Below are 27156 nucleotides of genomic sequence, written 5' to 3'. Positions count from 1 at the left end.
TACATGAGATATTGGCTCCCAAAAAGATGAAAAACGACACAAAAATAACTTTTTTTTTTCTCATGTATGATTAGGATGTTATACGAGAAGAAAGTGAATCGTTAATTTTAAATTCCTAATAAATTTTCTGCTGATTGTTAAGTTTAATTTCCAACGTAGGGGTCACACATGTGGTTAGTTTCATAGAGAACCGTATCCCTACAATTTTTTATACTTTAATTTCCGTTACCATCTCTCCCTTTTCATTTATATCTAAGGTCATCCTCACGTCCAAGGGAAGATAATCTTTTCTGTTGTACCTAACAGTTTTTACTCCTCACTTTTTATAATGCTAAGTATGTATTTGTCTAGTTAAGAAAAAGCAAAAGTTGAATTAGAAAAAAGTAAAGGAGACATTTTAAATACGATGAGGTTTTTGATGTAAAATCTTAAAAAATAAATATCCTTGGACACACTTAAAGAAATCTTCAAAATAGTTGATGTTCGAGCCGTGCATGGAGCTATTCCTTTCTTTACAAGCGATTGACCATTGCTGATTCCTCTCTCTTTCTCTCTACCATGTTGGCTATATAAAGTTCATATATTAAGTTATCCACTATATATTAAGTTGTCCTCCATTCTCCACCCCATCCAAGCGCCCTCAAAGTCAGAAGGATCGAGCGACGGCCAACCATGCAGGTCATACAACATCTTTATAAAACTGGGGTACACGACGATGCATTGCATTAAGTTCGAAAAAATTCTCTTGTTTCAGATACACAAATACAAAACACAGAAGTTGGATCCACATCAGAGAGAAGGACCAAAAGAAAAGGTGAAATGGTTTGCAAGGTTTGAATATTCATTTCAAGCTTAGCATAGCTGACCAGATACAAGAGAAGATGAAGAAAAAGAATGGAACCTCATAGTAGGTTTGACATATAATCAGTAACAAGAAGAGAATGGGTTTTTCATTTGAGGAGAGCCACTGGCTGGTAAGTGGGTTCGTCGTGGACTCAAACTTCGATTATCATGAACCATGTTCGGACCCCTAAGTTATTATAATGCCGATAAGAAGTAATTTTATATGAGCATGGCGCACATGCACCGGATCATTCCACCTTGAAGCCCAAGAACTTGGCCTCTCCTTTCCAAGCACTTGTCCCCAACCATAAACTCTTTGCATTTGCGTCTTCCCCACTTGTTATCTAATCCACAAACCGTTATGGAATTTTGTTTTGGAGCAAGTTCTGTGAAGAACCCGATGTGCTTACCCCGGGTTTCCTGCCAGTAGATGGTTGGTCATGAGTTCAAACCTCATTTCAGTCTCTTATAAAAGGGAAAGCTAATTCAAAGCGAGTGGTTGAATATTTTCCATCAAATCACAATATTATAATGCCCTGTCTATCCCTCCAACAAGGTTAAACGTTTCATATAGCAGTAAAAATTTCTGGCTAAGAGGCACTAATACTTCAAATTGTAATGGATAACCAATATGTTAATAATAAGCAAATCACCATGAGGTATTAACATACAAGCGACTAATTATGTGGGTCTATATAGGCAAATTACTCGGACAAGGCCACATATGCCTCCGCCATTGGTGTTCGTGTTAGGAATGAGGCCTTCTCTCTCTCTCTCTCTTAATACACCAAGAGAAGGAAGGATTTACGTGGCTCGGATACAGAATTCTCCTACATCCACGGCCGCACAGAGACTTTTTTACTACCACAAAAAATCAAAGAAGATAAAAAAAAACCAGCCCCTCATAAACATGGGGATTAGGTGAAACCCACAAAATGCAAAATTATATGAATGTCCTTACAAAATTAGGGAAACTTATTAAGTATGAATAAGCTCTACATTCAAACAGTTCGGGCCACCCTTGCCCCTTTTAAGGACCTGAATCAAGCATGGGAAGGGCCGAACACGTGTTCGGGTGAAACATGCAACTAAGTCTCGTCACATTTTGTTGCATCTAAAGTTTCTCACTCTAGCCAGATTGTCCTCCTAATCAAATTCTCATGCACGAACCAAATGCAAAAGTGGTCCATGCCTGGTGCAGATGAACACGAGAATCTTCTTGGTGCAGAAGAAAATGGCGACAAAGATGAACAGTTAACCCCGCCAGAGCATTGAGCAACAGAACAGTTTATGTGCCATGAAGCAGGTGCAGTCCCTGCCATTAGATAGGAACCAGTCTTCCACCTAACCATGGCCATGGTGCTTGATTCCTCTCAACCATCACAGTCAGTGCAATGTAGGGTTCGGAAGAGGCAGGTGGATTAACAAAACAATATAGTGCCAGCAGAGGATGCTTTTAGGTTGGTCTTTGGCGGATTTTTCAAAGACAGTATCATAAAAATTAAGGGTCTTGTTGAAGTATTTCTATAGTAAGCGTGTGATTTAAGTATGTGAGTTAATCAGCAAGGAGGATTCGGATCCAAGTGGTTGTTTTTAAGTATTCATAAAGAAGGATCGGAGGGGCCCTTCAATGGGATTCTCGAATACAATATCTTTTCATGCAGACATGCAGAAAGAATATACCAACTATTTTCATTTAAATAATTCGATGAGTATCGGTTAATGTCAAACGTCATCGGCGTTTGACTACAATGCTTCCTTTGATTAGTTAGGAAATATGAATTCAGATGTTCGTGGATCATGCTGGAGCCACTAGACCTATTCAAAGATACAAGTTCAAAATTTTCAGGTTCTAGCATAACGTATTTGGAAGGAGTATTAGTCCATGCATACAGATAGAGGACATGAAGGAATCAATCTTTCTTTATTATTAATGGTTGTACGTGCTTTTGTTAAGTGCCATCTGCCTCTCTGTTAGATACGTTATGATATCATTCAAATCTTTTCCTTGATCTTCACCGGAGAAATTCTATTATTCATGAAGAGCCTAATCACAAAACACACCAAACGTCCGTGATGATCCAAACCACAGCAGCATCGGCCTTATGGAAGAAACACACACAAACACAGATCCTTGGTGCAAGCTTGATGCATTGCATGGATGGGTGGTCGTGATTAGACAGATCTCTGGATGGCTGAATCGGGGCCGTCTAATATATTAGAGGGGTGAAAAAAAAAACTAAAACTGATCAAGGCCATCCATCTTGTTTACCGCCTGAGTGACTCTGAATAATCATTTACTTTTCTTAAAAACATATATGCACACACATACATATTTAAGAGTTTGACACCTATTTTTTCTTTCTTCTCTTTTAATATATATTTCCACAGACATAGACAAACACACGCACACCCACATGTGCACATTCCTCTAACGGTTGAGTGAAGCTGGCATGAAGCATTATATAATGATCACTCGTTTTCCCACTTGATAAATTTTGTTATGATCGGTGACATATTCTCAATGCAAACGCCAAGCAGTCTATAATTAACTAATGGTCGGATACCAATATTTGGCGGCTACGAGTTGAGGATACACACACACACACAGATACATGCACACGCACACACACACACACTCTCTTTGTAAGCCTGTTGCCATAGAATTTACTGATTTCGTTCTTTTATTTTTCGAGCGCCAATTGACATAAACTCCTAATGAGTGTATGCTGCTAAGAGATGCAATCCAGTATCGAACTCTTGATGTGCTTTAACTGGAAGGTCTTTAAGTCTAACCCTGCAGCCAAAAGGGCGGAAGGTCTGGTTGGGTAAAGGGTTAATTTGTAGGTATACTGAGAACACCTAATCAGAGAAACTCAGTTTGGTGCACCTTAATTTGATGCAATTGGGCATTGTTAAATGCATGAAGCTAATAAGAGTTGGCCTAATTCATGACTGCAGCTATAAATATAATTTGGGTGTAAATGCATCGCTTTATGTTGTCATGTCACTTTCACTTTCCAGGGAATCTCAACGTATCGGGTCTGCTAATTGGACTGAATAGTCAGAATGTCATGAGTTCATATATGCTTTACATGCAGGTGTGGGCAATTGCCCACACAAGTCCATAAAAAGTGTTTATTTTCATATTGAAAATTCAATACTGATCCAAACAAGTAATTTTGATTAGTGTGGGAGCGTGATATGTGTGAACTGGACATCCCGAGGGATGGGCGGGTCTGCCATTTCAGTGTAAAATTTCCCACTTCGCAACCTGTAATTGTATAAAATTTGCAGTGTGCTGAGCTTCCTCCACACTTGCCCAGTGAAAGCTCCGAAGTCCGAAGCACCAAGGGGACTTCACCTCAAAGTTTTACGTCATTGAGAACCTCATTCCGTAAGGTCAAGGCCATTAAACAACGTCCCTCACCTCGAGAGTCGTTTCTTTTTGGCATACTTGTTTGTGTGCGCAAACTGTTTGCGACTTGGTTTTGAGGACACTTTATCTCAATTTATATATATATATGTGTGCGTGTGTGTGAAAGTTTTACAGATATTTTGAGCATCCCAAATCGGGCGATTGCCAAACACACCCTTATCATCGTTGATCGCTGAGGCTTTGAAATTGACAACTTTGAGTTCTTTGTTCCAATTTTGTGGGATGTCTTATTATCAAATGAAATTGAAAAGGTGTGAGGTTTGACAAGGTTTTTAAGAACACGAGAAGCAAAGATGACCCTTATTTTAAGGGTATTCTGGTCATTTTGATTCACTTTCTCTATCTGAAGTGAAACTGTTTAAAATATGTTTTGCCACTTTAGATGCCCTTTCTTCAATTATTGCCAAAATCTAAAGTGGTTATGAAAAATTTCCTCAAAAATAAGAAAAAGAAAAAAAATTAAGAGAGATAAAGAAGGGATAAAAGGGTAACGCACATTATGTAGACGCATTTAACTTTGGTTAAGTGAATTGAGTGCAGAGGGAGAAGAATCTAACCTCGGTTAAGTAACGCAGTGGAAGGCTGCGTTTGTTTGAAAGAAATTTTGGAAAGGCGACCAGCTTCTATAATTCAAAAGGAATTCAAGGCACTTAACTCAAAATTTCCTTTTTCTTTTTTTGCCTTTCAAAAGTTTTCAGTTTTGGAGTCCAAACTTTTGAACCCAATTTGCTAACAGGGTTCACATCTCTGAAATTGCTAATGAACGCATATGCGTCGGTTCGACTATATATCCATCTCTGCAGCTTTCGGTTTTTGAAGTAATTCCTTCTTCTTTTAACTAGTGATGCAGGCTCTGCAAATCTCTGGCTCTGCCATCCATTAAAATGATTACATGCACTGCTTCCCAAATTTGCCGGCCAGGACACTTCCTTTCCTTGTTGTTTTCTTCTTCATTTTTTATTCCTCCTTGCAATGCTGCAATTTAAAGCGTTTGTCGTTTAAAATTTAAATGATGCTGCCTGCTGCAACTTACTCACAAGTTACTCCCAAGAGTTTTCAAGTTTTGGATCCAGCAGTAGGTCCAGCCTTTTGGTCCAACCCACACTAATTTATTAGATATGAACATTATTCTTGGGTGAGAAAGATGAGTATTTCATCTTACTGCCCAATAAAACATCCAAAGATCATTGATTTCAGTCTTTTTCTAGTTTAAATCCATATCTGTTTTCAAGTAGTCACAGAAATGGATCTTTTCTTTCTTTTTCTTACCAAGTATGGCCAAGAAACTCCAACACAATCTTTGGACCCTGCTGCTCTCACTTCTCTCATTCAGTATGATCCATGGCAAGTGGTTCAGAGCATCCCCTTTGATATCTCTCTTCACAGTCCTTTTTAATTTTCATTTTCCGTTTTTGTTTTCTTTTTGTAGTGTGTGGATATCTCGTGTTCAAATGATCCAATGGGCCTATTAGATGCGCCCATAATGTTGATCAGGAGATACCCAACTCAAAGTGAACATTCAGATAGAGAAGAGGCACTTTTATATTTAATGTTTGTACCAAACATTTTGAATCCAAACCTGAACCCGTATCTGCTCTAACCAGTCGTATTGAATTGGGCATGGAAATTTATGAAGGGAAAAGGGAAGGAATCGTTAGCTTTTCCTCTTTTTAACTTTATATACTTATACATCTTTTCTTCCGTTGCTTTCTTAATGAATTGATCACCCGTCGTTTATTCATCCATAAATTTAACATATGCTAGCAAAATCATGTGTCTAGTGTTCATGCCAAACAACTTGGACAGGCAATGGGACAGGCAATGGCCCAGGTCTGGCATAGGCACGCCATTGAGTTATCACGTCTTTCAATTAAAATTTTAATGAACTGATGTGGGCAGTTGACCACATTAGCCCCCAATTTTAATGGACTGATGTGGGCAGTTGACCACACTAGCCCCCATGTATCTCCACAACCGAGAAAAGGCATGTCTGCCATTTACAGTACTTGGAGCCTGATCTTACCAATGTAGGAGAACTCGTTGTGGGGACGATGTCCGATGTGACGGTTCGAATTGGATGAACAAACTATATATAACTTAGCTTGAATTGGGTGCTTCCTGGCTAAGTCTAAACATGCATAGGACTTAGGTTAGGATACTCGCTTAAGGGTTTTAGACCGCCAGGCAAGCGATAAAGTCTCTTGGCTCGAATGTGATAATTTCTTTGAGACAAACATTAAAAGAAGATTTAAAACAAACTAGTTGTTTCTACTTTTATTTATAGATGATCAAACCCGTTCTCGATACCGAGTTATGAGAATGATCCAGATCCAACCCACTTACAAGAATTCCTAACTATGGTCCTTGGCAAGGTTTTGAATATGGCCGGTACCATGTGAGAGCTCAGCAGCGTAGGGAGGAAGGTGGGTGCTAGCCCGTGCTGCAATACTAGCCTGTGATCCCCATCTGCCTGGACCCAAAGAACTCATTAAATGACTGTGTCCACTGCAAGCTCGACGTCCTCTTTCCTGCCAGCATTCAAACCTTCTCACCTGTGCATCCCCATCTTTAGTAACACCACGCCCCACTCCCCAACTGTTCTTCCCTTCCTTTTCACACCTCCATGAATGTCCCTAGAGTTCTGCCTCTCTCTCTAACCAGGTGTACAAAAGTAGTTCAATTAATCAAATATTCGTTTCCACGTTATATTTAAAAAGTTTCAAGTCCATTCTTAGACGCTGCATTTTCTTTGGGAAGATGCTGATCTTTTGTCCCCTCATGGTTCTTCCATTAATGAAGGATCCAATTCATCATGAATGGACGACGTTTATCTTTGTCGTGGAAAATTGTTCTACAAGTTTAGTAATCAAACTCTTTCAAGAAATGATCCCATAGTCAAGAGATAGGTACACCAATCTCATGGAAAGATGCACCAATCCTTTTAAAATCTTCTGGAGAATGACATGAACTGGGGGGAAAGAGGGGGATGTTCCCAGACAAAAGTTTCTTAGTTTCATAATTTAAGCTATTTCTTCTCACAAGAATCATCAAATTGATACTCTCAAATTACACACAAAAACCAGATCGTGAAGCAAGTTCCAGAGTTTATGCAGCTTCTAGGCCAAGCTTGCTTACATAGCGATCCCCGCTGAAGCCTAGATTCACTTTGTAGGCACCAGTTAGCGTGAAATCAGCATTGCCTAGATAGAACAGGGCTTGTAAATCTATACATATGTGTGTGTGTGTGTGTGTTTGAGCGTGTGACAGTAGATACTGGCTACCACCTTTCTTTCTCCATTAAAATAGCATAATATAATGAGGGAGATGTGAGGAGAGAGATGAAAACAAAAGTTTTGCTGTAGAATTGAGAGAAGTTAGGATCTAATTTCGTGTACATGTACGCATATGAAGTAAAGATGCTTAACCATAGAACTAATGATGATTATTTTTTAAATTTACTGGTTTATGCAATATACACTGTTTCAGAGGCTTGGTGAAGCTATGTTTTATGTCTTACTGCTTGCAAGCCAATCACTTCGACAAATTGTCCCACGCCGTAATGGGCAATGAAAATTATGACTCAAACACTCTAAAGACACTTAGCATTAATGCGAATAAGCAGTAAGAAGTACTACTCTTTCATTGAATATATAATACAATCTTCGAGGGTTTCACTAAACGATCGATGCCTCTTCTAAAGAAATAACAAAAATATGAATCAATATGCAATATATTCAAAGATAAACTTGCATTTTCTATTCCTCAAAAGATTAGGCGAGATTGTGTGAAATAGATCTCTCAAACCAACCAACAAGAAACAAACAGAAGAAATCACATATTAAATGCCCGACTCAACAGGTTCTATCCTGTCTGAATCATGCGAATGGCTTCCACGAAACGTAACGTACTTGAGACAAAATTAAGACCTACATGAAGCAGATCCACGTCTCCTTCTACCACCCAAAGAAGAAGGTATATAATGAATCCACCCGAAAAATTTTATACCTAAAAGGTGAATCTGAGCTTAAAATGAGCAACGTAGTCAAGCGGGTGGTTTAGAAGAAGAGTGAGGAGACTTGTCTGCCAAATTTGGCAGAGGCTCTTCCCTTCTTAACCAACTCGCCTCCTCCTTTTCCTGCAATCTCCTTCTTAACTCTCCTCTCTCTCTCTCTCTCTCTCTCTCTCTCTCTCTCTCTCTCTCTCTCAAAGGTGACCATGTTGATGAAGGGAGAAGGTGGGGTCGCCGGCGAGCGGCGAGGTTTCGAAGTGGAGGGAGGAGGCATGAACAAGCTGGAGGAGGAGGATGAAGCCAGTGGGGAGATGGAAAGGAAGAGGAGGAAGAAGGAGGAGGAGGGGCAGAAGGTGCCGTTCCTCAGGCTCTTTTCCTTCGCAGATTTCTGGGACTACGTGCTGATGGCCGTAGGTTCGGTCGGCGCGGTTGCCCACGGTGCGTCGGTGCCCGTCTTCTTCATCTTCTTCGGAAAGCTCATCAACATCATGGGCGTCGCCTTCTTCTACCCTGCCTCTGTTTCTGATAAAGTCGCTAAGGTAGTAAAGTAAGAGACAGAGTGTGTGTGTGTTTGCTGTTTCAGGGCTTGAAATGATTAGAGGAGTGAAAACACTTGCTGCTTGTAGTAAAATGAGACTTCATGTGATGCCATGGTGTGATTGTTTTGCCTTTCTGTTCTTCTTCTTCTTCTTTCTGTGAAATATTTCTGTATTTCAAGAAGGAAGGTCCCTTAGCTTTCAGATGGTAACTTGCAGATGGTCTCTCTTTATTGTGTGTTTTCTTTTCATATCATGAGAGATTTTGTTTGGTTTTGTTTGCAGTACTCTTTGGATTTCGTTTATCTCAGCATCGTCGTTCTCTTCTCGTCATGGACTGGTATGTCGGCGCTCTCTCTGTCTCCATGAGACAAGGTTTGCATGAACTTTCTTCAGGTTTTTCTCAAAAAGGATAGGTGAGTGGCTAAAATTTTTAACAAAACGGTAAAAAGAAAGTAAATTCATGAGGTGGGTGAAGTTCAACATTCCTTCAAAAGCAAAAATTTCATCTATGGTGAAACGTAACAAGTATCGGTAAGAAATCGTACATATTAATTACACATGGTTTCGTTCGTTAGAATCGACCTTTCTCTTCTCTTGGAATCAGATGTATGTGAATAAAAAAATTACAGTAACGGAAAACGGACTAACATGGCCGGAAATTTGGGGTGCATGAACAAAGAGGTGGCGTGCTGGATGCACACTGGGGAGAGGCAAGCATCGAAGATGAGGTTGGCGTACTTGAGGTCGATGCTGAACCAGGACATCGGCCTTTTCGACACCGAGGCTTCTACAGGTCAGGTCATCGCCGCGATCACGAGCGACGTGATCGTGGTGCAGGATGCCATCTCCGAGAAGGTGCGATTGCTACTGCTGTCCTTCAACTTTTCTTGGCAATTAATTTGAGCAGCGTCCATGGAATTAACAATACTCTTTTAACATTCTTCTTTTGCAATTATGGTTACTTCAATGGCTTTAATTAATTACTTAAAGAGGGATATAAACTAGTTGGTCAGATTAGCCGTCTTCATTTTAGATTCTCCTGAGCACTATTTTTTTGAACTGCAAATGGTGAATGCACCAAACACACAGTTGATAGTGTTTGGACTTTTCACTGGACTTTCCACTCAAGTTCTAAAGCAGCTCTTGATCTTGACGGTAGAGGTGAAGGGAAAGAGTGAGGGCCTTCCGCCGCCTCTTCAATATACCTTTAATTCAAAATAAAAATAGGGTTGCAGACTTATATGATGGAGACGGAACTTGGAAAGGGGCAGCTCTTGACTGTGTGCAGCCATTATCATCCTGATTGTTGCAGGCACAAGAAATTAAATGACTTGTGTTTCTGTATGCAACACATTAATGTTACAGGGCTTGGCAATTTGATCATCATACCCACTTTTTTGTCTAGAGCAATTACTATTTCATGTCGTTGGACTTGGATCTTAGGTTTGTCAAGATTTCCCAAATCCTTTCATATAGATTCCATTTCCTTTCTACTATGAAAAGCAATGGATCCGTCTAGTTTGGATCTGGAATCGCTAAATGGATCGCCCTCCTTTGAAGAGTCCTGGATCTTTCTATCCAAGTCCTTTAAACCCTGTTTGTGGGGATCTCTTTCTCAGTTGGATTTAAGAACTTCGAGGAAATTGAATATGCTGTTAGGTGCCCACGGAGGAATTGGTTTTCCGTCATAGACATTCACTGTCCCAGATCATGTGATCGGAACTATTCTCATTGTCATGCAAACGAACTAAAATCCTTATGCTTTGTGAGCAGGTAGGGAATTTCTTGCACTACATCAGCCGATTCATCGCGGGGTTCGCGATCGGCTTCGCACACGTGTGGCAGCTCAGTCTGGTGACGCTCTCGATCGTACCGTTGATCGCGCTGGCCGGCGGCCTCTACGCTTATGTCGCCACGGGCCTCGTCGCCCGCGTCAGGAAATCGTACGTCCGAGCCGGGGAAATCGCCGAGGAGGTTCGTCCGGACTGCGCCCTTCACTCTTTCAATATTTATATTTTACAGTGCAGATCTGCGTTCCTGAATTTTCTTATAGAGTTTCGCAAGTAGCTAGCGAAGATCCTAGAGACAAGGAAAGATGTTTCAGAATTTCAAAACATCTAGAACTTTCCTGCTGTTTTGATCTTCTAAAGATTAGGGAGGTTGGTTAACTTGGTTTCAATTCTCATCATTGTTTTACTGCGGATTGTTAAAAAGAAGTGCGATTTTACCAAAAGATTCAGCTGTTCGGAAAATGCCATCTTTCTGACTTGATATTCATGTAACGGAAATACCATCTCTGCGTTCCAGGGCTTCTAAATTTTCCATATTTTATAATTTTCACTCTTTTACATCATCCCTTTTCTGTAACGCGACAGTGCTTCCTCTCTTTCTGTGCGATAACAATACTTAAATTTAAAAGCAAAGAACAAGAATCTGCACTTAAAATGGTTGTTTCAGTTAGTTGGTGGTAGGTTCGGACCTCCCATGAAAAACCTGGAAACAAGGGATGACTCTCTTGGGCTAGATTTGCTCCAGATTCTTGTCATTTTTGACAAGTAAACGGGCACCAGCTAGGTGGGCAATCTGGCACCTACCAATGACCATGATATATTTTATTGCAGTGCATGAGCTCAGCTATGGGCAGTAATGGATCCATGGACCATTTCTTTTTCTTGATCTGACGGTGCCACCTTTCTGTAATCTGTACAGCAGTCTAATTAGTTCCAAGTTTACTGAAGTTGGTTTTTACTTTCTTCCGATTTTGTCTTCAAGGTGATCGGCAACATAAGGACAGTGCACGCATTCGTCGGCGAAGAGAAAGCGGTTCGATCATATAAGACTGCTCTGGATGAAACATACAAGTATGGGAAGAGAGGAGGGTTGGCCAAAGGGCTTGGGCTCGGCTCTATGCACTGTGTTCTGTTTCTATCATGGGCCCTTCTTGTTTGGTACACCAGCATTGTTGTGCATAAACAAATCGCCAATGGTGGCGATGCATTCACTACGATGCTTAATGTTGTTATCAGTGGCATGTAAGACCCCATATACATACATTTACTCATAGATAAAGCTCCCATTTTGCTTAGCTTTCTCAGTAACATAAACTAATGTTTATGCAGGTCACTTGGTCAAGCAGCACCAGATATATCTGCCTTTATAAGAGCAAGAGCAGCTGCATATCCCATCTTTGAGATGATAGAGAGAAATAGTGCTGGCAAAAAGAGAGAGAAAACTGGTAGAACACTAGAGAAAGTCGTGGGACATATACAATTACGGAACTTGAGCTTCAGTTACCCTTCCCGCCCTGATGTTGTCATCTTCAACAAGCTTAATTTTGACATTCCTGCTGGAAAGGTCGTTGCCCTTGTCGGGGGCAGTGGATCCGGCAAGAGCACAATTATTTCTCTCATTGAACGGTTCTATGAACCAACATCAGGGAGGATCTTACTTGATGGCCATAACATTAGACAATTGGATTTGAAGTGGCTGAGGCAACAAATTGGCCTAGTGAATCAGGAGCCTGCTCTGTTTGCAACCAGCATTAGGGAGAATATTTTGTATGGTAAGGATGATGCAACTGATGAAGAGATTGAAAGAGCTGTGAAGCTTTCAGAGGCCATTTCTTTCATCAACAACCTACCTGATCATTATGAGACACAGGTATTGGTAATGTTGCACGATTTCTTTACATGAACAAAAGAACAATATAGCATGATGAACTCGTGTTTACTGGTCGCTACAGCTGAAGGCGTTCTTGAGCATCCATATACGCGTGAGACTTATCACAGTCGCATTTTTCATTCCTTTCCTACATTTGTTCCATTAGTAACACTTCCTAGCTTCAGTTTTCTGTCGGTTGTTAAAACTTGGTTTGAGAAAAAATATTGTGCTGCCATGATTAGGAGCTTTTGGACATGGTGCCTAGCTCTATCCTAGGAACTCCGTCTCTAGATAATTGCATCTCCAAATCACACGCACAAATACACATGCTCATAGAGAAACATCACGAGCTTTGGCTATTTGAGTGATGTATGACTTCCAACAGGTTGGGGAAAGAGGAGTTCAATTGTCTGGTGGGCAGAAACAGAGGATTGCCATAGCAAGAGCCATTCTGAAGAACCCCTCAATCCTGATGCTGGATGAAGCGACAAGCGCACTAGATGCAGAGTCAGAAAAGAGTGTACAAGAAGCATTAGACCGAGTCATGGTTGGAAGAACTACTGTTGTGGTTGCTCATAGGTTGTCAACCGTAAGGAATGCGGACATAATTGCAGTTGTACAAGAAGGCAATATTGTCGAGAGTGGGACTCATGAGGAGCTGCTATCAAATCCTGCAAGTGCTTATTCTGCACTTGTCAGCCTTCAAGATGCTGCTAATCGGCCTCCTGCAGAGAGCCAAAGTATAACCAGGAATAGGTACCTTTTGGCTTTCCTCAGTCTTATTCTTATCTCAAAAACTACAGTGGTAATAATAATCACAGTAAGCTTGACAATTGAGCATTTCAGTGAAAAACTTAACTTGGGTAGCTGATCCATTGGTGTTAACCTGCTAAGCTTTGAACCAAGCCCTGAATTACCTGCCCATGTGCTATACAGACAAAGGCAGGTGGCTTGCCTTTTGAAGAAGGTCAAAAGCTCTGCTTATTATGCATGAGTTTGCATAATCTGGTCGGAGACGGCCTAACCTAGCTTGCTGAGAACATAGAAGAAAATTGTACTGAACTTGGAAACCAGGCTCTTAAGCTACTTACTGTTGCATAGATGGCTGTTCGACTTACCATCTTTTCCTTTTCTTGCTTGTCCAGTGCGAAGTTTTCGGTGGACTTATCACACAGAACCATGAGCTTTGGAACCAGCTTCCGGTCCGACTTCGAATCTGTCAGCCCCTATGGGCAGGATAATGTAATTGACCTTCCTGTGAAGCAGAAACCTGTGTCAATGCGGCGACTCTTCTCAATGGCTGCACCAGACTGGGTGTTTGCCATCTGGGGGATAATTGGTGCTATAATCTCCGGAGCCCAGTTCCCTCTGTTTGCTCTTGGAGTATCTCAGGCGCTGGTTGCTTACTACTTTGACTGGGAGACCTGTAAAACAGAGATAAGGAAGATAGCTTTGCTCTTCTGCGGTGCTGCCGTCGTAACCATTGTCTCTCACACTATTGAGCACCTGAGTTTTGGTATCATTGGTGAACGCTTAACACTTCGCGTGAGAGAGAGGATGTTTGGAGGTATGTCTGTCAACCTACTTCTAGAACTATACATAAACGTGCACTCTCTTTTCAAAATGCGATGCTTAGGTTTGTTTCTGAGAATTCTAGCTGATGTGATCAACAATTCGATATCATAAACTTTGAAATTTTTTCAAACTTTTTAAGCGGAAAGATTCTCAGAAACGGGAAACATATCACTGCAAGATTACACTTTGGTTGTATGAATCCACATTTTGGAGAAATGCTTGCTCGTGAACTCTGACAATCGATGTGGTGGATTGCAGCGATCATTCGGAACGAGATCGGGTGGTTCGACGACACCACCAACACCAGCGCTGTGCTGGCGTCGAGGCTGGAGATGGAGGCGACATTGCTGAGAACCATCGTGGTGGACAGATCCACAATCCTGCTGCAGAACGTCTCCCTGATCGTCACCTCCTTCGCCATCGCCTTCATCCTCAATTGGCGCATCACACTCGTCGTCATAGCCACCTACCCACTTATGGTCAGCGGCCACATCAGTGAGCGGATCTTCATGTCCGGCTTCGGCGGCAACCTGAGCAAGGCCTATTTGGCGGCCAACATGGTAGCCGGAGAGGCCGTCGGCAACATCCGCACCGTTGCCGCCTTCTGCGCGGAGGCCAAGGTCCTTGACCTGTACACCCAGCGCCTGGCGGAGCCGGCCCGCCGCTCTTTCCGCCGCGGTCAGATCGCCGGTGTCTTCTACGGCGTCTCCCAGTTCTTCATCTTCACCTCCTACGCACTGGCCCTCTGGTACGGCTCCCGCCTGATGCGCGACGGCCTCGCGTCCTTCAAAACGGTGATGAAGACGTTCATGGTGTTGATCGTGACGGCGCTGGCCATGGGAGAAATGCTCGCTCTCGTTCCGGACCTCCTCAAGGGCAATCAGATGGTTGCTTCAGTCTTCGATATCCTGGACAGGAGGCCGTCGATACGGTCGTCGGCGGAGAGCGGCGGAGGGAGGTCGGAGGAGGTGGTGGAAGGGGAAGCGTTAGAGAGAGTGCAGGGATTGATCGAGATGAAGGGGGTGTGGTTCAGTTACCCGTCGCGGCCGGACGCCGTGCTGTTCCAGGGACTCAACCTTAGGCTGCAGGCGGGGAGAAGCATGGCCATTGTCGGGCCCAGTGGGTCGGGGAAGAGCTCCATAATCGCTCTCATCCTCCGTTTCTACGATCCCTCCTCCGGCCGGGTCATGGTCGACGGTAATCCTCATTCCTCCCTCTTTCCCTCTCACCGTAACTATCCAGAAGATGCTAATGGCGGACGATGGTAGTAAAAGTTTTTTTTTTTTTTTTCATTCAAAAACAGGGAAGGACATAAGAAAGCTCAACCTGAAGTCGCTCCGGCAACACATCGGACTGGTCCAGCAGGAACCGGCTCTGTTCGCAACATCCATCTACGAAAACATCCTCTACGGCAGAGATGGTGCCACTGAAGCTGAAGTCATCCAAGCAGCTCGGCTTGCCAATGCCGACTCCTTCATAAGTGCTCTGCCGGAAGGGTACGCAACTCGGGTCGGCGAGCGCGGCGTCCAGCTCTCCGGCGGACAGAAGCAGCGGATTGCCATCGCCCGGGCCGTCCTCAAGAACCCATCCATACTGCTACTAGACGAGGCAACCAGTGCTCTAGATGCCGAGTCTGAGCGCGTCGTCCAACAGGCGCTGGACCGGCTGATGAAGAACCGAACCACGGTGATTGTCGCCCACCGGCTTTCCACCATCCAGAACGCAGACGTCATCTCAGTCCTGCAGGACGGAAAGATCATTGAGCAAGGAGACCATTCTAGCCTAGTGGAGAAGGACGGACCTTATTTCAAGTTGATCAGCTTACAACAGCAGAAACAGCATCAACCACAACTCAGGTGAGCGACATGAAGGAGATGGTCATTGCAAAATGCTACAGTCGACCCTTAACAGCCATCTTATGAAACTCATAGAAACTTATACATCAGCTCCCAACAAAACTTCGAACGTTTCTTGTGCATCTTATGATCATAGCAAGAGAAGGGGCTTTTTTCGTGCGTTCCCAATCTCCATCTTGGTTTCTGTTAATCAGCAATGGCGTCTGCTAATTGGGTTCTCCAGGTGAGGAATAATCGGATTCTATTCTCGATTGTTGCTGTTGCTGTTGCTGTTGCTGTGCACTGCTATATGAAGAGTATAAACATGAGAGAGCTTGTAATTTGTTTGTAGTGAATATTGTGTTCTTTAAATTTGGCCTTATAATGAAGAGAATAACAGGTTTCAGATAAGTATGGTTCTTCTTACCCCAGCTCTCTCTCTCTCTCTGCTATATGAAGAGTATAAACATGAGAGAGCTTGTAATTTGTTTGTACTGAATATTGTGTTCTTTAAATTCGGCCTTATAATGAAGAGAATAACAGGTTTCAGATAAGTTTATAAGCCATTAACTAAGCAAGATCATGCATGCTTGAACTGTCAAATATAAGAGGAGGATTATAGTGCGACGAGGCAACAAGGTGGCTCATATTAATTCAAGGTTTTTGAGGTTTTAATTCTATAATCATTTTCATGCACTAGTATGTTATTTATTTGGGCTGCAAATGGTGGCGTGATATCAAACAGACCAGATCTGGAGAAGTCAAGTGCTGCTGAAGAGTTAGATTCGGATCAGCAGGTTTGAAACTCCAAATTTGAAGCGAAAAGGAACTTTTATCCTGGATCTGACCCATCTACATCCTCTATGGGTGCAACTCTAGTTTCTTTTCACGAGAAATTGAAGTCACGACGAGGGGGAAAGCTAGAAATTTTTCCTAAGAGAACATGAATTATAGTTTCAAAATTTTGATATGGGCAAAATATATTTTTTAAAAACTTTTACATGATTTTTTTAATTTACATGTAAATTTTAAAAAAATTAACAGGGCCCTCTGTTTGCCAGACCCTTCTGCTAAAATCTTGTGAAAGTGAGAAAATGAGAAGTGGGACAAAGTGAGAAAATGAGAAGTGGGACAACCTTTTTGAAAAGGAGGGATAACATTTAATTCATTTTTAATTAATAAGATGGCATTTCTCTTATTAGTTTAATTTTTAAAATATACTGTTTAGCGAAGTATGTAAGAAATTTATATTCTAGAGCCTACCCCATTTTTGCTTGTAATTAAAAAAGCGATTACTTTTGGTGATTTCCTTAAAGGCCCGAACAGATGCTACCTTAGCTCTATTTTTTTTAATTACGTAAAATTACATTAATATAGTTTGATCTGACGCATTTTTGTTTATAAATACATTAAAGAGAGTGCACTTCATTTCCTTATTTGATGGTCTTTATGAAAAAGTATGGTCCTTATTAAAGAAAAATACAAGCAAAAACTATAGGCAAGCAAAAATGGAAACTTTCCAAGCATTAAATATCACAATGTGCTGATCTCCTTGCAAATGTAAGACGAGCTAGCTCGAGCTTGGCTTGAATCACATATTACTCACTTGGCTCGAGCTTGGCTTGAATCACATATTACTCACTCGGCTCGAGCTCGACTGGAGTTCAAGTCAAGCTGTATGAGGTGAGCTTGAGCTCGACTCGGTAAACCAAGTCCAAGCTCGAAGTCGACTCAGTTAAGCTAACCCTACTTTAATTCCATAAGATAATGAGGTGCGATTTGCATCATCATGTAAAATGTGCTGCTGGACTTTGAAAACCTATTTCAGCAGCTACTAGTCAGGATCCTTTGCTTGAAACTTTTCATAGTAGGTGGCTCTCTCTTTTACATTTCTAATGTATGGATTGATACCTTGTGGTTGCTCCATCTACCCTTCCAGATTTTGTTCTCATCTCTTGGGGGAACATAAGGAATCCTACCACTGCTTTCAAAAATAATGGACAAAACCAATGTTCTTCACTTACTAATTGGCTGCATTGATCTGAATGGAGCATCTAACTCTAAAGCATTATGCTTTGGACACAAGTGACACAACTTTGTTTTTTCATGTGTTCCTTTCTCTTTACCCTACAAAATGACTATGGGAAGATGATCATTTGACTGATCAATTTATTATACTTAGATGTGATTTGCGCTACATAAAGATTTTAAGCAGTATCTATGTGGAAGGATTTCTGAAGTTTAAGCAAAACTAGATGTGCATCATTTGCTGTAAGGCCTAAGGAAAAGATATATATATATATATATATATATATATATATATATATATATATATATATATGTGTGTGTGTGTGTGTGTTTCACCGAAGATCGAGAGGTACCAGTAGAATTCATGCTATGGCAGCAAGAGCAAGCAAGTCCACAGAACCTGGTAACAAATCTCCTTACAAGATAACGATGAATGTTAAGTAATTGACATTATTTGGAGTTAACGGTAGAGATAAAGCAATTAAGGGAGTCATAGTCATCTCACTGGGTCCCAATTATAACCCTGGTTGGTCATTATTAGGTGAGGTAGAGTCCGGTTTACAACTGGTTCAGGTCCTTATTGGTTAATCCTCCATGTCACAAAAGCATGAGAGGAAGCATCAAATTATTGTAGGACCCAGAAAGGTTTTATAAGGTAAAAGGACGCATCAGGTTGAGATTGTGGTGAAGCTATCTGGGTCCATGAACATATATATGTTGGAGATGATGAATCTAATTCTGATTTATAACATAAAATTTTATGTCAAATATATGGGGCCCTTCAAGGACTAGATCCGTGGTAGTTTACCAATTTTTGAATTTATTGGGATTAATTAGAAGGTCATGAATCCTTATATAGTTTTTGTAAGAAAAGCTTTCACACTCATGAAAGCTAAGATGCCAAGTGGGAAATTGAGTGACAACATTCACAGCATATTGATCTTGTTAGTTGTTTATTGTTGTGTTTGTCAAAGTAAATAATTAAGTATCCTTAATGGGGTTGGCACAATTGACAGGACAGGGGTTGGTAGGTGGGTAATCTCCATTTCAAATTGTCGTGGCGTCAACTCTCGTAAGTGGTGGTGCCAGAAAATTTTTTAAAAGGAGCATTGGTTCACAGGTTTTCATACTTGAAGGGGGCATTTACATGTATAACAAAGTATATATCAAACGATCTTAATGTAAAAATAAAAGAAAATTGAGAAGATGGTGTGGGAAACTTCCCACACCAGCTTATATGTGGCTCCGCCACTACTCTCTGTATTGCAAAATTTTGGTTGAGGGGAGGGAATATTGATATGCAAGTTGAAGTATAGTGAAAATTTCATCCTAAGGCCCCATAATCAAATCCTACCATAAGATAATGAGGGGAACATGGAGACTTTAGCTATCAATCAGACGTTAGGATGAAATACTCTTTTGTTGTCTGTGGAAAGTAAATAATCAATTTGATTCTGTTTGTCGTCAATGAGATTTCCTTTTAGTTGTTTGCTTGCTTCTTGTTCTTTTTAATTTTCTTTTTGGCAAGCCCTAAATGTGGACGTACATGGCATGGGGAACTTCAGTGCTTAGGAGAATGTTTAGTCATGCTATGAGTCCTTGGCAGCCAACATTGCATGTGATTCTTGCACGCCCACAGTAAGTAATTGGTCTATTTAGCAGCTGTTGTTTAATGGCATTCAGAACCCGATGGAATTGAGTGGCATTCACCAGCCTTGAGCAGTGGTATTGAAATCGAAAATCGAATCGACTAAGCCAATTCAAGGATCCGGGCTAAAACTATTATCATATATGTTTTGAAAACACAGAAAAAACTTTTAATGTAATTAAGACTGTGGCATGTGTCAGTCTTGAATCGGCAGGTGATCGTATAGATTCGCCATCAAGACGATTCAGGCTTGATTTTGATCGGCATTGAACCGATAACCATGTTGGGTAAGGCAAATCTTTGGATGCCTGTTTGTGGCTATGAGATTCATGGTGATCTGAGATCTTAAGGATCTCGAATTCATGGATTTAAAACCAGACCCTACTCTAATTCAACCATGGTTTTTAACATGCAACATGGTTTTTAACATGCAACATGAATTTAAGATGCACATTACAGAAATCCTCAGTTTGTTTAAAGTGATGATCTTGAGAAGCACATTCTTAATGCAGCCTCAAATCTAAGATCTGTGGCTTTCAAACAGAATCTCTGGGTTTCCTGAAACATTCTTTCACAGTTCTAGCTACGCACAGTTCCGGGTAGCTAGGAAGAATTTTCCCACCCTTGTATCTGATTCTTTCATCCCGATGGGCACCTATTTGTCTTCCCCAACTTGAATGAACAATCCGGTCCATTTGGACAACCCAAATAGTAGGAAAAGGACCCCGGAAACCCTTTCCAATAATGAGTGAAAAGGAATCGTTTAGGTGGTGGCGCCCATGGTTTTCATGAGAATCCATGGCTTTGTGGAGGGAACGTTTTCTCATCTGCCATCTAACAGAACAAAAACAAGCGACTCAGAATTTTTGGTGCGCACAAAAGATAGAGGGAATCTTGTTCGTAAAATGAACTCCAAAATTTTTGCAGCCAGAGAGAAAGAACCAGGCCCACATGGGAAGAACCTTGTCTCCTCAGTACGTAAAGAGAAGAAAAGGTGTGGACAACTTTTGCAGGCAGCCAGCTTCGACAACTTCATCGTGGGGGTCGCCGAAAAGTTTTAATTAGCTCACTACACTATGGAAAATTAAGTATCCTCCGCCAATCAAATGCCCACAAAATTTTTGCTGCTGATTCTAGTGCAGCCGAAAGGAGTGGAGGGAGTGGGTTCATCGTTACATCACAGTCAAGCTTTCCTTGGGAAATCGGAAACCAGAATACAGACAAAGAAAGAAACGAAAAGATATTGGATGAGTTTTATGATGAGCGGTAGTTTTCAATTTGGTTAACTGTCCACGCCTTGCCGGCTATGAATGCTACATCTGTTCGCGAAAACTTGTAATCTTTCAAGATAAGAGCAACCCTTTTCTGCAAAATATGATCAAAGGTGACCATGGTGAATCTATCACCACCCGGCTTGGACTTTCAGTCTGAACAATGCAATCTCAGTAAAAATTATCTTTGGTACAGAGTAAGAAGGGGGTGCAGAGTTAGCAAGCTGAGATTCTTAGGAATTCTATCAGACATGCCACATTCCATGGGAAACCAAACAAGAGATTCGGAGTGTACTGCATGACCATGTCATCGCCGTAGCTCTTGTGACGAAAAGTACACACATTCTCGTCATTTCAGGAGAATGTCAAGGGGTCGATGTGCGGATATTCCTGAAGCAAACAGCTATTTCTCCATTAAATTAACAAATAATTGAAACTCGGTGCTTGCCTCTAGTACACAGAAACCAACCAAGTGGCCCTTGAATTTCAGACCTATCCTGGCAATATGGACATATCAAACGGTCGGCATCCCTTCCCCAAGGTTGAACCTACAGCAACATACTGTTGAGGTGAAGACATCCATCCGACACCATCGGTTAACTATAGTTATATTAACCTTGATCCTGGCTGAGGACAGTACCAGTTACATGTATATATACAACAAAGTACAGAAGCCTATGTTCGGAGTTGGAAAAGATTCCTCTTTGCACCTCTACCTGTACCTCTTGTTTCTCTCTTTCTCCCCAACAATTTGATAAAAATTTGAGCAACCTTTTTGCTTTCTTTCATGTCGCTAAGGTGGGGTTCTTCTTTCATTACTTTTGCTTGCTGAACTTTTTCTGCCTTCGATAAAATGTTGTTGGTAACGACTTTCTCCTCAGTTTCAAGCATCTTTGACTGTTTGTGTAGTCTAGCTTTTCTTCTTTTCAGTTCCATCAGTAGTTGGTGGTTATTGTTTAGTTGTGGATTAATCAACAGCAGCCATAGTTGAAGTGAATTATTGGCGACTGTAGAGCTACATTATAATATGTTAGTACAGTCTCAGTGGCAGCTCGTTTGCGCTTCTCATTTTTTTATGCTTGGACGTTTATTTGTCAACTGAGGAATTTGGTCCTAGTCGATGAGCGGATGGTCACATGTGAAGTCTGAATACTGAAAGGTAGGTAATTGGAACTTTTGGAGTCCTTTTGAGTGCCTACTGTAGCTTCTGGAGATCTATCCTTATTGAGAATTTGATGTGATCTTTTCCAATATCAAATTTAGTTGAATGGCTTCAAGTCATACTCAAATTTCCTGAACCTCACATCTGGGTATTCTCTGTCATTCAGCCGAACTGGGGAAGAGGCTTCCTAGACTGACGATTTTTGCTGGCACTTTTATCATGTTTAGACAACAACAAAACTGTGACTTCGATCGACCCCTCCTCTGTTTCACGGGATCGGATGATCATTGTACGCAATCAGCTTCCCTTTTGACCTCACAGACGGCCAGGAAGCGAAGCTTGGGATAGTTGGAATGAGGATTCACTGCTCTGGCAGCTGAAAGATGGGGAGTGATCTACATAGAATGTCCAAGGGAGGAGATTTGGATAATAATATGCAAAAGAAAGAAACCTGGTGTGGAAACAGTAAAGGTCTGTTGTGAGTACATTTTGGTTCCTGTATAATGAAGTGTTTGTTCATGCTGGAGACAGTGTTCCATTATCGAAGTGCACTATGTAGTGGTACTGTTTTTCGTGTCATCTTTATGTGAAACTGTGTTGGTTCGTCACATCAAAGAGTTACTTGAGAATTTTGAGCTCCCAAAGAAGTTACAACGGAAAAGGCAAAGAAGCACCTTTTACTACTTTGAATCATCGCTTTTAATGGAGCTTAATGTTCAGTTGAACGTCATTTTTGCTCCGGTTTTAGAAGATCCCATCTTCATAATTTGTCTGGCCGCGCTCAAGGATTTTCTCTCATTAGAAATAAAACAGACGCCTAACTTTTCATGGTTGAGTAAAGACTAAAGAGGCCCTCAGTTTCCTTATTTGAGCCTGCTCTTAAATAATCCTTACAATTGTCATTGTAGCCTATAAACAGACGTAAGAAACACACCTACTTTTTGGTGTAAAGATAATTTTTCTCGGGGATTGCCTAGAAGAGAAAAAGACTTGGAAAAATATCATTAATTCATGGAATAAAGGCCTTGCCTTTCAGAAACACACGGATGCAAGTGAGCATATGATATGTGGATCTATAAAAGTGAAAATTCCCTTTCTCGTGTGCGTCTTCTCCGATACCTTCTGGTGAGCTGGACTCTTACCCTTCAGTTATGAAGCTGTTCTTCTACTCTACACCACAAATTGGGTTTTTGTCGTTTCTTTCGTGGTTAAAATCCAGATATTACTTTCATTTGATTCGCGCAGTTCTTTCTTTATTTCTTTCTTGGTTGAAGTACGCAAACAGTTGAGGGAAATTGGTGTTGGATAGTTGGTGGCTTATGTTCTCTTTTAGCTTGTTTCTGAAGTTGTCTTTTATTCATTGGTCTCTCATTTAGATAATGTGATGCTCGATTTGGTTGCTTGTTTTTTCCTTCATTTTTCGAGCAATTCCGTGGAATTTCTGTAGAGCGAAGAGAGTTTGAATTGGGATCTTCATAGGTATATGTGCTCTGTTGTTTCTTTAACCTTTGCCTGGTTTTCTGGGTAGATGGCGCCATAACACACCAACTCTTGGAGGGGGTTTGTATTAATTACCATCGATGGTAGCCCACAAATTTGGACCTTGAGCGCCTGTTTTAGCAGCTACCATTCATGATCTTTGCGTGAAGCTTTCATGGTAGGTGGCTCTTTCTTATACATTGCTACTGTATAGGCTTATGCTTCGTGGTTGGTTCATCTACCCTTCCGGATTTTGTTCTCATCTTTTGGGGGAACATATGGAATCCTACCACTGCTTTCAACAATAAACAAAACAAATGCTTTTCACTTATTAATTGGCTGCATTGATTTGAATGGAGCATCTAACCCTAAAGCGTTAAGCTTTGGACAGAACTTCGTCTTTCATGTGCTCCACTGCTCCTTGCTCTTTACCCTACAAAATGACCATCGGAATACAATCCCTTGACAGAATAATTTATTATAAGTAGACATGAAGGTTACGAACTTTAAGCAAAAGATGTGCATCCTTTGTTGTAAGGCCTAAAGAAAAAGCGAGAGGATCGAAATTTTTTATCGGCAATCTATAGAATTTATGCTGTGACAGGAAGAACAGGCAAAACCAAAGGCCTAATGGGCTTAACACAACCGGGACAACCGGGTGGCAAGGTGGTTCACATCTAAAAGGCTCCTAGTTCGAAGCCTGTGGCCGTTGTTTCCATCTGATGTGTTATTCTTTTAGGTTGCAAATTGTGGCAAGTGTAACAATCGAATTGAAGGGTGTGTCGTAGGTCCACTAAGATATCAAATCAAAGCCAAAACTGGCTTTAGAAGCATATAAGATCCCAAATCAAAGCCAAAACTTTAGAAGCATAAAGGTGTTGTTTTGGGGGTTTTATGCCGAATCTAGTTTCCCTTAAATAAAAAAAAAAAAAAAAAAATTGTAAGACCAAAGAACTTGGTGTTGACCTCCTTATAGGATACAATGATTTAATAAATTAACCATCATCACTTGGATATTAACACCAGAGATAAAATATAAGAATCACCGACCTCTGACTGGGTTCCAATGACCCAGGTTGGTCATTAGTAGATGAATTTGGAGTCTGGTCAACTTACGACTGGTTCAGGCCCTTACTGGTTAACCATACATGCCACAGACCTAGTGAGCATTAAGGACCATAAAAGTTTTATATTTTTAAAGACAACACGTCAATACTATATTAATAGTCTTCAACATATTCTTAATTATTTAATACTGGATTTGTCAAAGTAACGCCCAAGTGGGTGGCATAGTGGACTTGGGTTTCATCTATGAGATGTAAAGTTATGAGGGAATCACAAAAATTTGAGCTCTTTAAGCAAACCAAAGCAATATTATTACAGCTATGAGAGAGTGACTAAGTTGCTCGACCCGTATTCAGTTTTCCCATTAATAATGTTTGGTAGCTATGGAGTAAGCGTATGCTATCTACCACAAGGCCAAAGCAATAAAGAGATGAAAAAAGTTACTGCCTTACTGGGAGGGGATTTTACTCTGGGGAACAACTAAAATATAGCATGGTAAAAATATATGCACCTGCCTCTTGTGTTGCTTGGTAGTTTTTCAAATGCCTGCATCTCCAGCATTATTGCCCAAGATGTTTTGGGGCCTAATTATTTCTTGTTCTCGGCATTTTACCTTCACTTTGCATTAATGGAGAGAATGAAGTGTCCCCAATGGTGGGGACGAGGAGGAAGGGGATAGCTCGCTTGCAATAGACAATAAAATTGGATGAAGTTCCTGTCAACAATAAGGTTGAAAGACAACCACTTCAAAAGAGATTCAAGGAAAGAATCCCAACAAGATAAATCAAAACGAAATGACAAAGGAAAAGAAAATATTTCTACAAAATCAGATTTAGTTCATCGTGAAATGGATGCCAATATCGCCTATTTAAGTTATTTTTTTACATTGTGTAATCAAGACTCATGAGGACCTTCCATTGTGAAAAACCATTAATCTTTTCATTGCATCTGATTGTTTACTTTGCTTCTTTTATATTTTTTCAACATGGTATTAGAATAGGAAAAAAAGATTGAAGCCCAAATATGACCTACAGACGACCAAATAGATTGTTGCCTTCTTCATCAAAGCAAGGACTTGATCCTTTTGAAGCAAAACTTCATGAGGTAAATTTAGGTTCGCCGAATCACCAATGAAATGATCAGCTTTTACAAAGTTCTGCAGCAAACTTGATTTCAAATCCATCGTCTAATTTGAAGGTGGATGTTAACTATAATGTTGAAAGACAATCACTTCTAAAGGGATTTAAGAAAAGAATCTTAGCAAGATAAATCAAAATTAAATGATAAAGAGAAAAAAGATCTTTATACAAAATTAGATTTAGTTTCCATGTTTATCGTCAAATGGATGCCAATGTCTCCTATTTAAGTTCTTTCTTTGCATTGTGTAATCAAGGTTTATGATGACCTTCCATGGTAAAAAACCATGCATGTTTAATGAAAAAAAATATTTTTGTTTGTTTAGTTTGCTTTTTTTTTTATATTTTTTCAACAATCCCACCGTGAAGATGCCATGCTCTTTTCTCAGAGGGAAACCACTCTTCATTCCTTGAAAAATACTTTCACAGCTCCACGTAGCTAGAGCCTTTCTATCTGATTCGCCCATGCCGATGTGCCCCTACTTGTCTTCCTTACCTTCAATGGGTGCGTCCCAATCAGAGCCATTTGGCTAAGCCCAGTGGCCGCAAATGACCGCAGAAACCCTTTTTGGTAAAGGGTTAAAATACAAAAGTTTATGTGGTGGCCCCCATCACCCATGGTTTTCGTATGAATCTAGGAATTTGTCGAGGAAATGTTTTCCACCTGCCATCTGAGAGAACAAGAAAAAACGGCTCGGAATTTTTGGTGTACTAAAAAAGAAGAGGGACCTTGTGCGAGAAAATGAACTCCAAAATGTTTGCAGCCAGAGAAAAAAGAGCAAAAAAGGAACCATCATGATGAATGCCCACAAGGAAAGAACCTTATGAGTTAGGTCCCCATGTATGAGAGCAGAAAAAGTGTGCCGGAAAAAGAAGGGAGGTCGGAAAGTTTTATTGCACTAATCTATAGAAAAATAAGTTTCGACTGCCCATCAAAGGCCCATTAATTTTACGGCGAAATCTAATGCAGCCAAAAGGAGGGAGTGGACGTTGTTGGCCCCTCGTTACGTCACAGTCAAGCTTCCCTTCGGAAATAGGAATGAAAAATAAGAACAGAGAAAGAAACGAAAAGATACTATATGACTTTTTATGATGAGCCATAGTTTCCAATTTAAACCACATCACGTCGGCTACGAATGCCCTCCCTCTTTACGGGGACTTGTAATTTTTCAAGATAAAAAGTTGGCCCTCTGTGGAAGATATGAGCCAAAGGGACCGCGATTGATCTATCCCCTGGTTAAATTTCACTCAGAATAGTGCAAATCCAAGCAAAAATCAGTGTTGGAAGAGAGTAGGAGAAGGGGAAAGTTAGCAAGATGAGATTCTTAGGAATTCCATTAGACATGCCACATTTCAAAGGGAAACCAAACAAGATATATGGAGAATACCGCATGAGAATGTCATTCATTGTTTACGTACTCCTTGTGACAAATAGTAAACGCAGTCTCGTCATTTCAAGGAAAAAAA

The 27156-nt window shown here is 40.9% G+C and overlaps 1 protein-coding gene across 1 annotated transcript; it reads left to right on the top strand.

Moving 5' to 3' along the window:
* The first annotated feature begins 8306 nt into the window (after positions 1 to 8306).
* On the top strand, positions 8307 to 15925 carry LOC116252923 (ABC transporter B family member 10-like). Its single transcript, XM_031627548.2, has 10 exons — positions 8307 to 8830; positions 9113 to 9167; positions 9510 to 9685; positions 10604 to 10804; positions 11603 to 11862; positions 11950 to 12490; positions 12876 to 13246; positions 13636 to 14057; positions 14324 to 15262; positions 15369 to 15925. The coding sequence occupies exons 1-10, from the start codon at positions 8498 to 8500 to the stop codon at positions 15923 to 15925; spliced, it is 3855 nt and encodes a 1284-aa protein (XP_031483408.1). The 5' UTR covers positions 8307 to 8497.
* Positions 15926 to 27156: the final 11231 nt, after the last annotated feature.

Source organism: Nymphaea colorata, chromosome 4 (genome assembly GCF_008831285.2).
Source record: "Nymphaea colorata isolate Beijing-Zhang1983 chromosome 4, ASM883128v2, whole genome shotgun sequence".
NCBI classification, from domain to species: Eukaryota; Viridiplantae; Streptophyta; class Magnoliopsida; order Nymphaeales; family Nymphaeaceae; genus Nymphaea; species Nymphaea colorata.
Note: the sequence above shows the minus strand (reverse complement) of the source record. Positions and strands in the feature narration are given on the sequence as shown.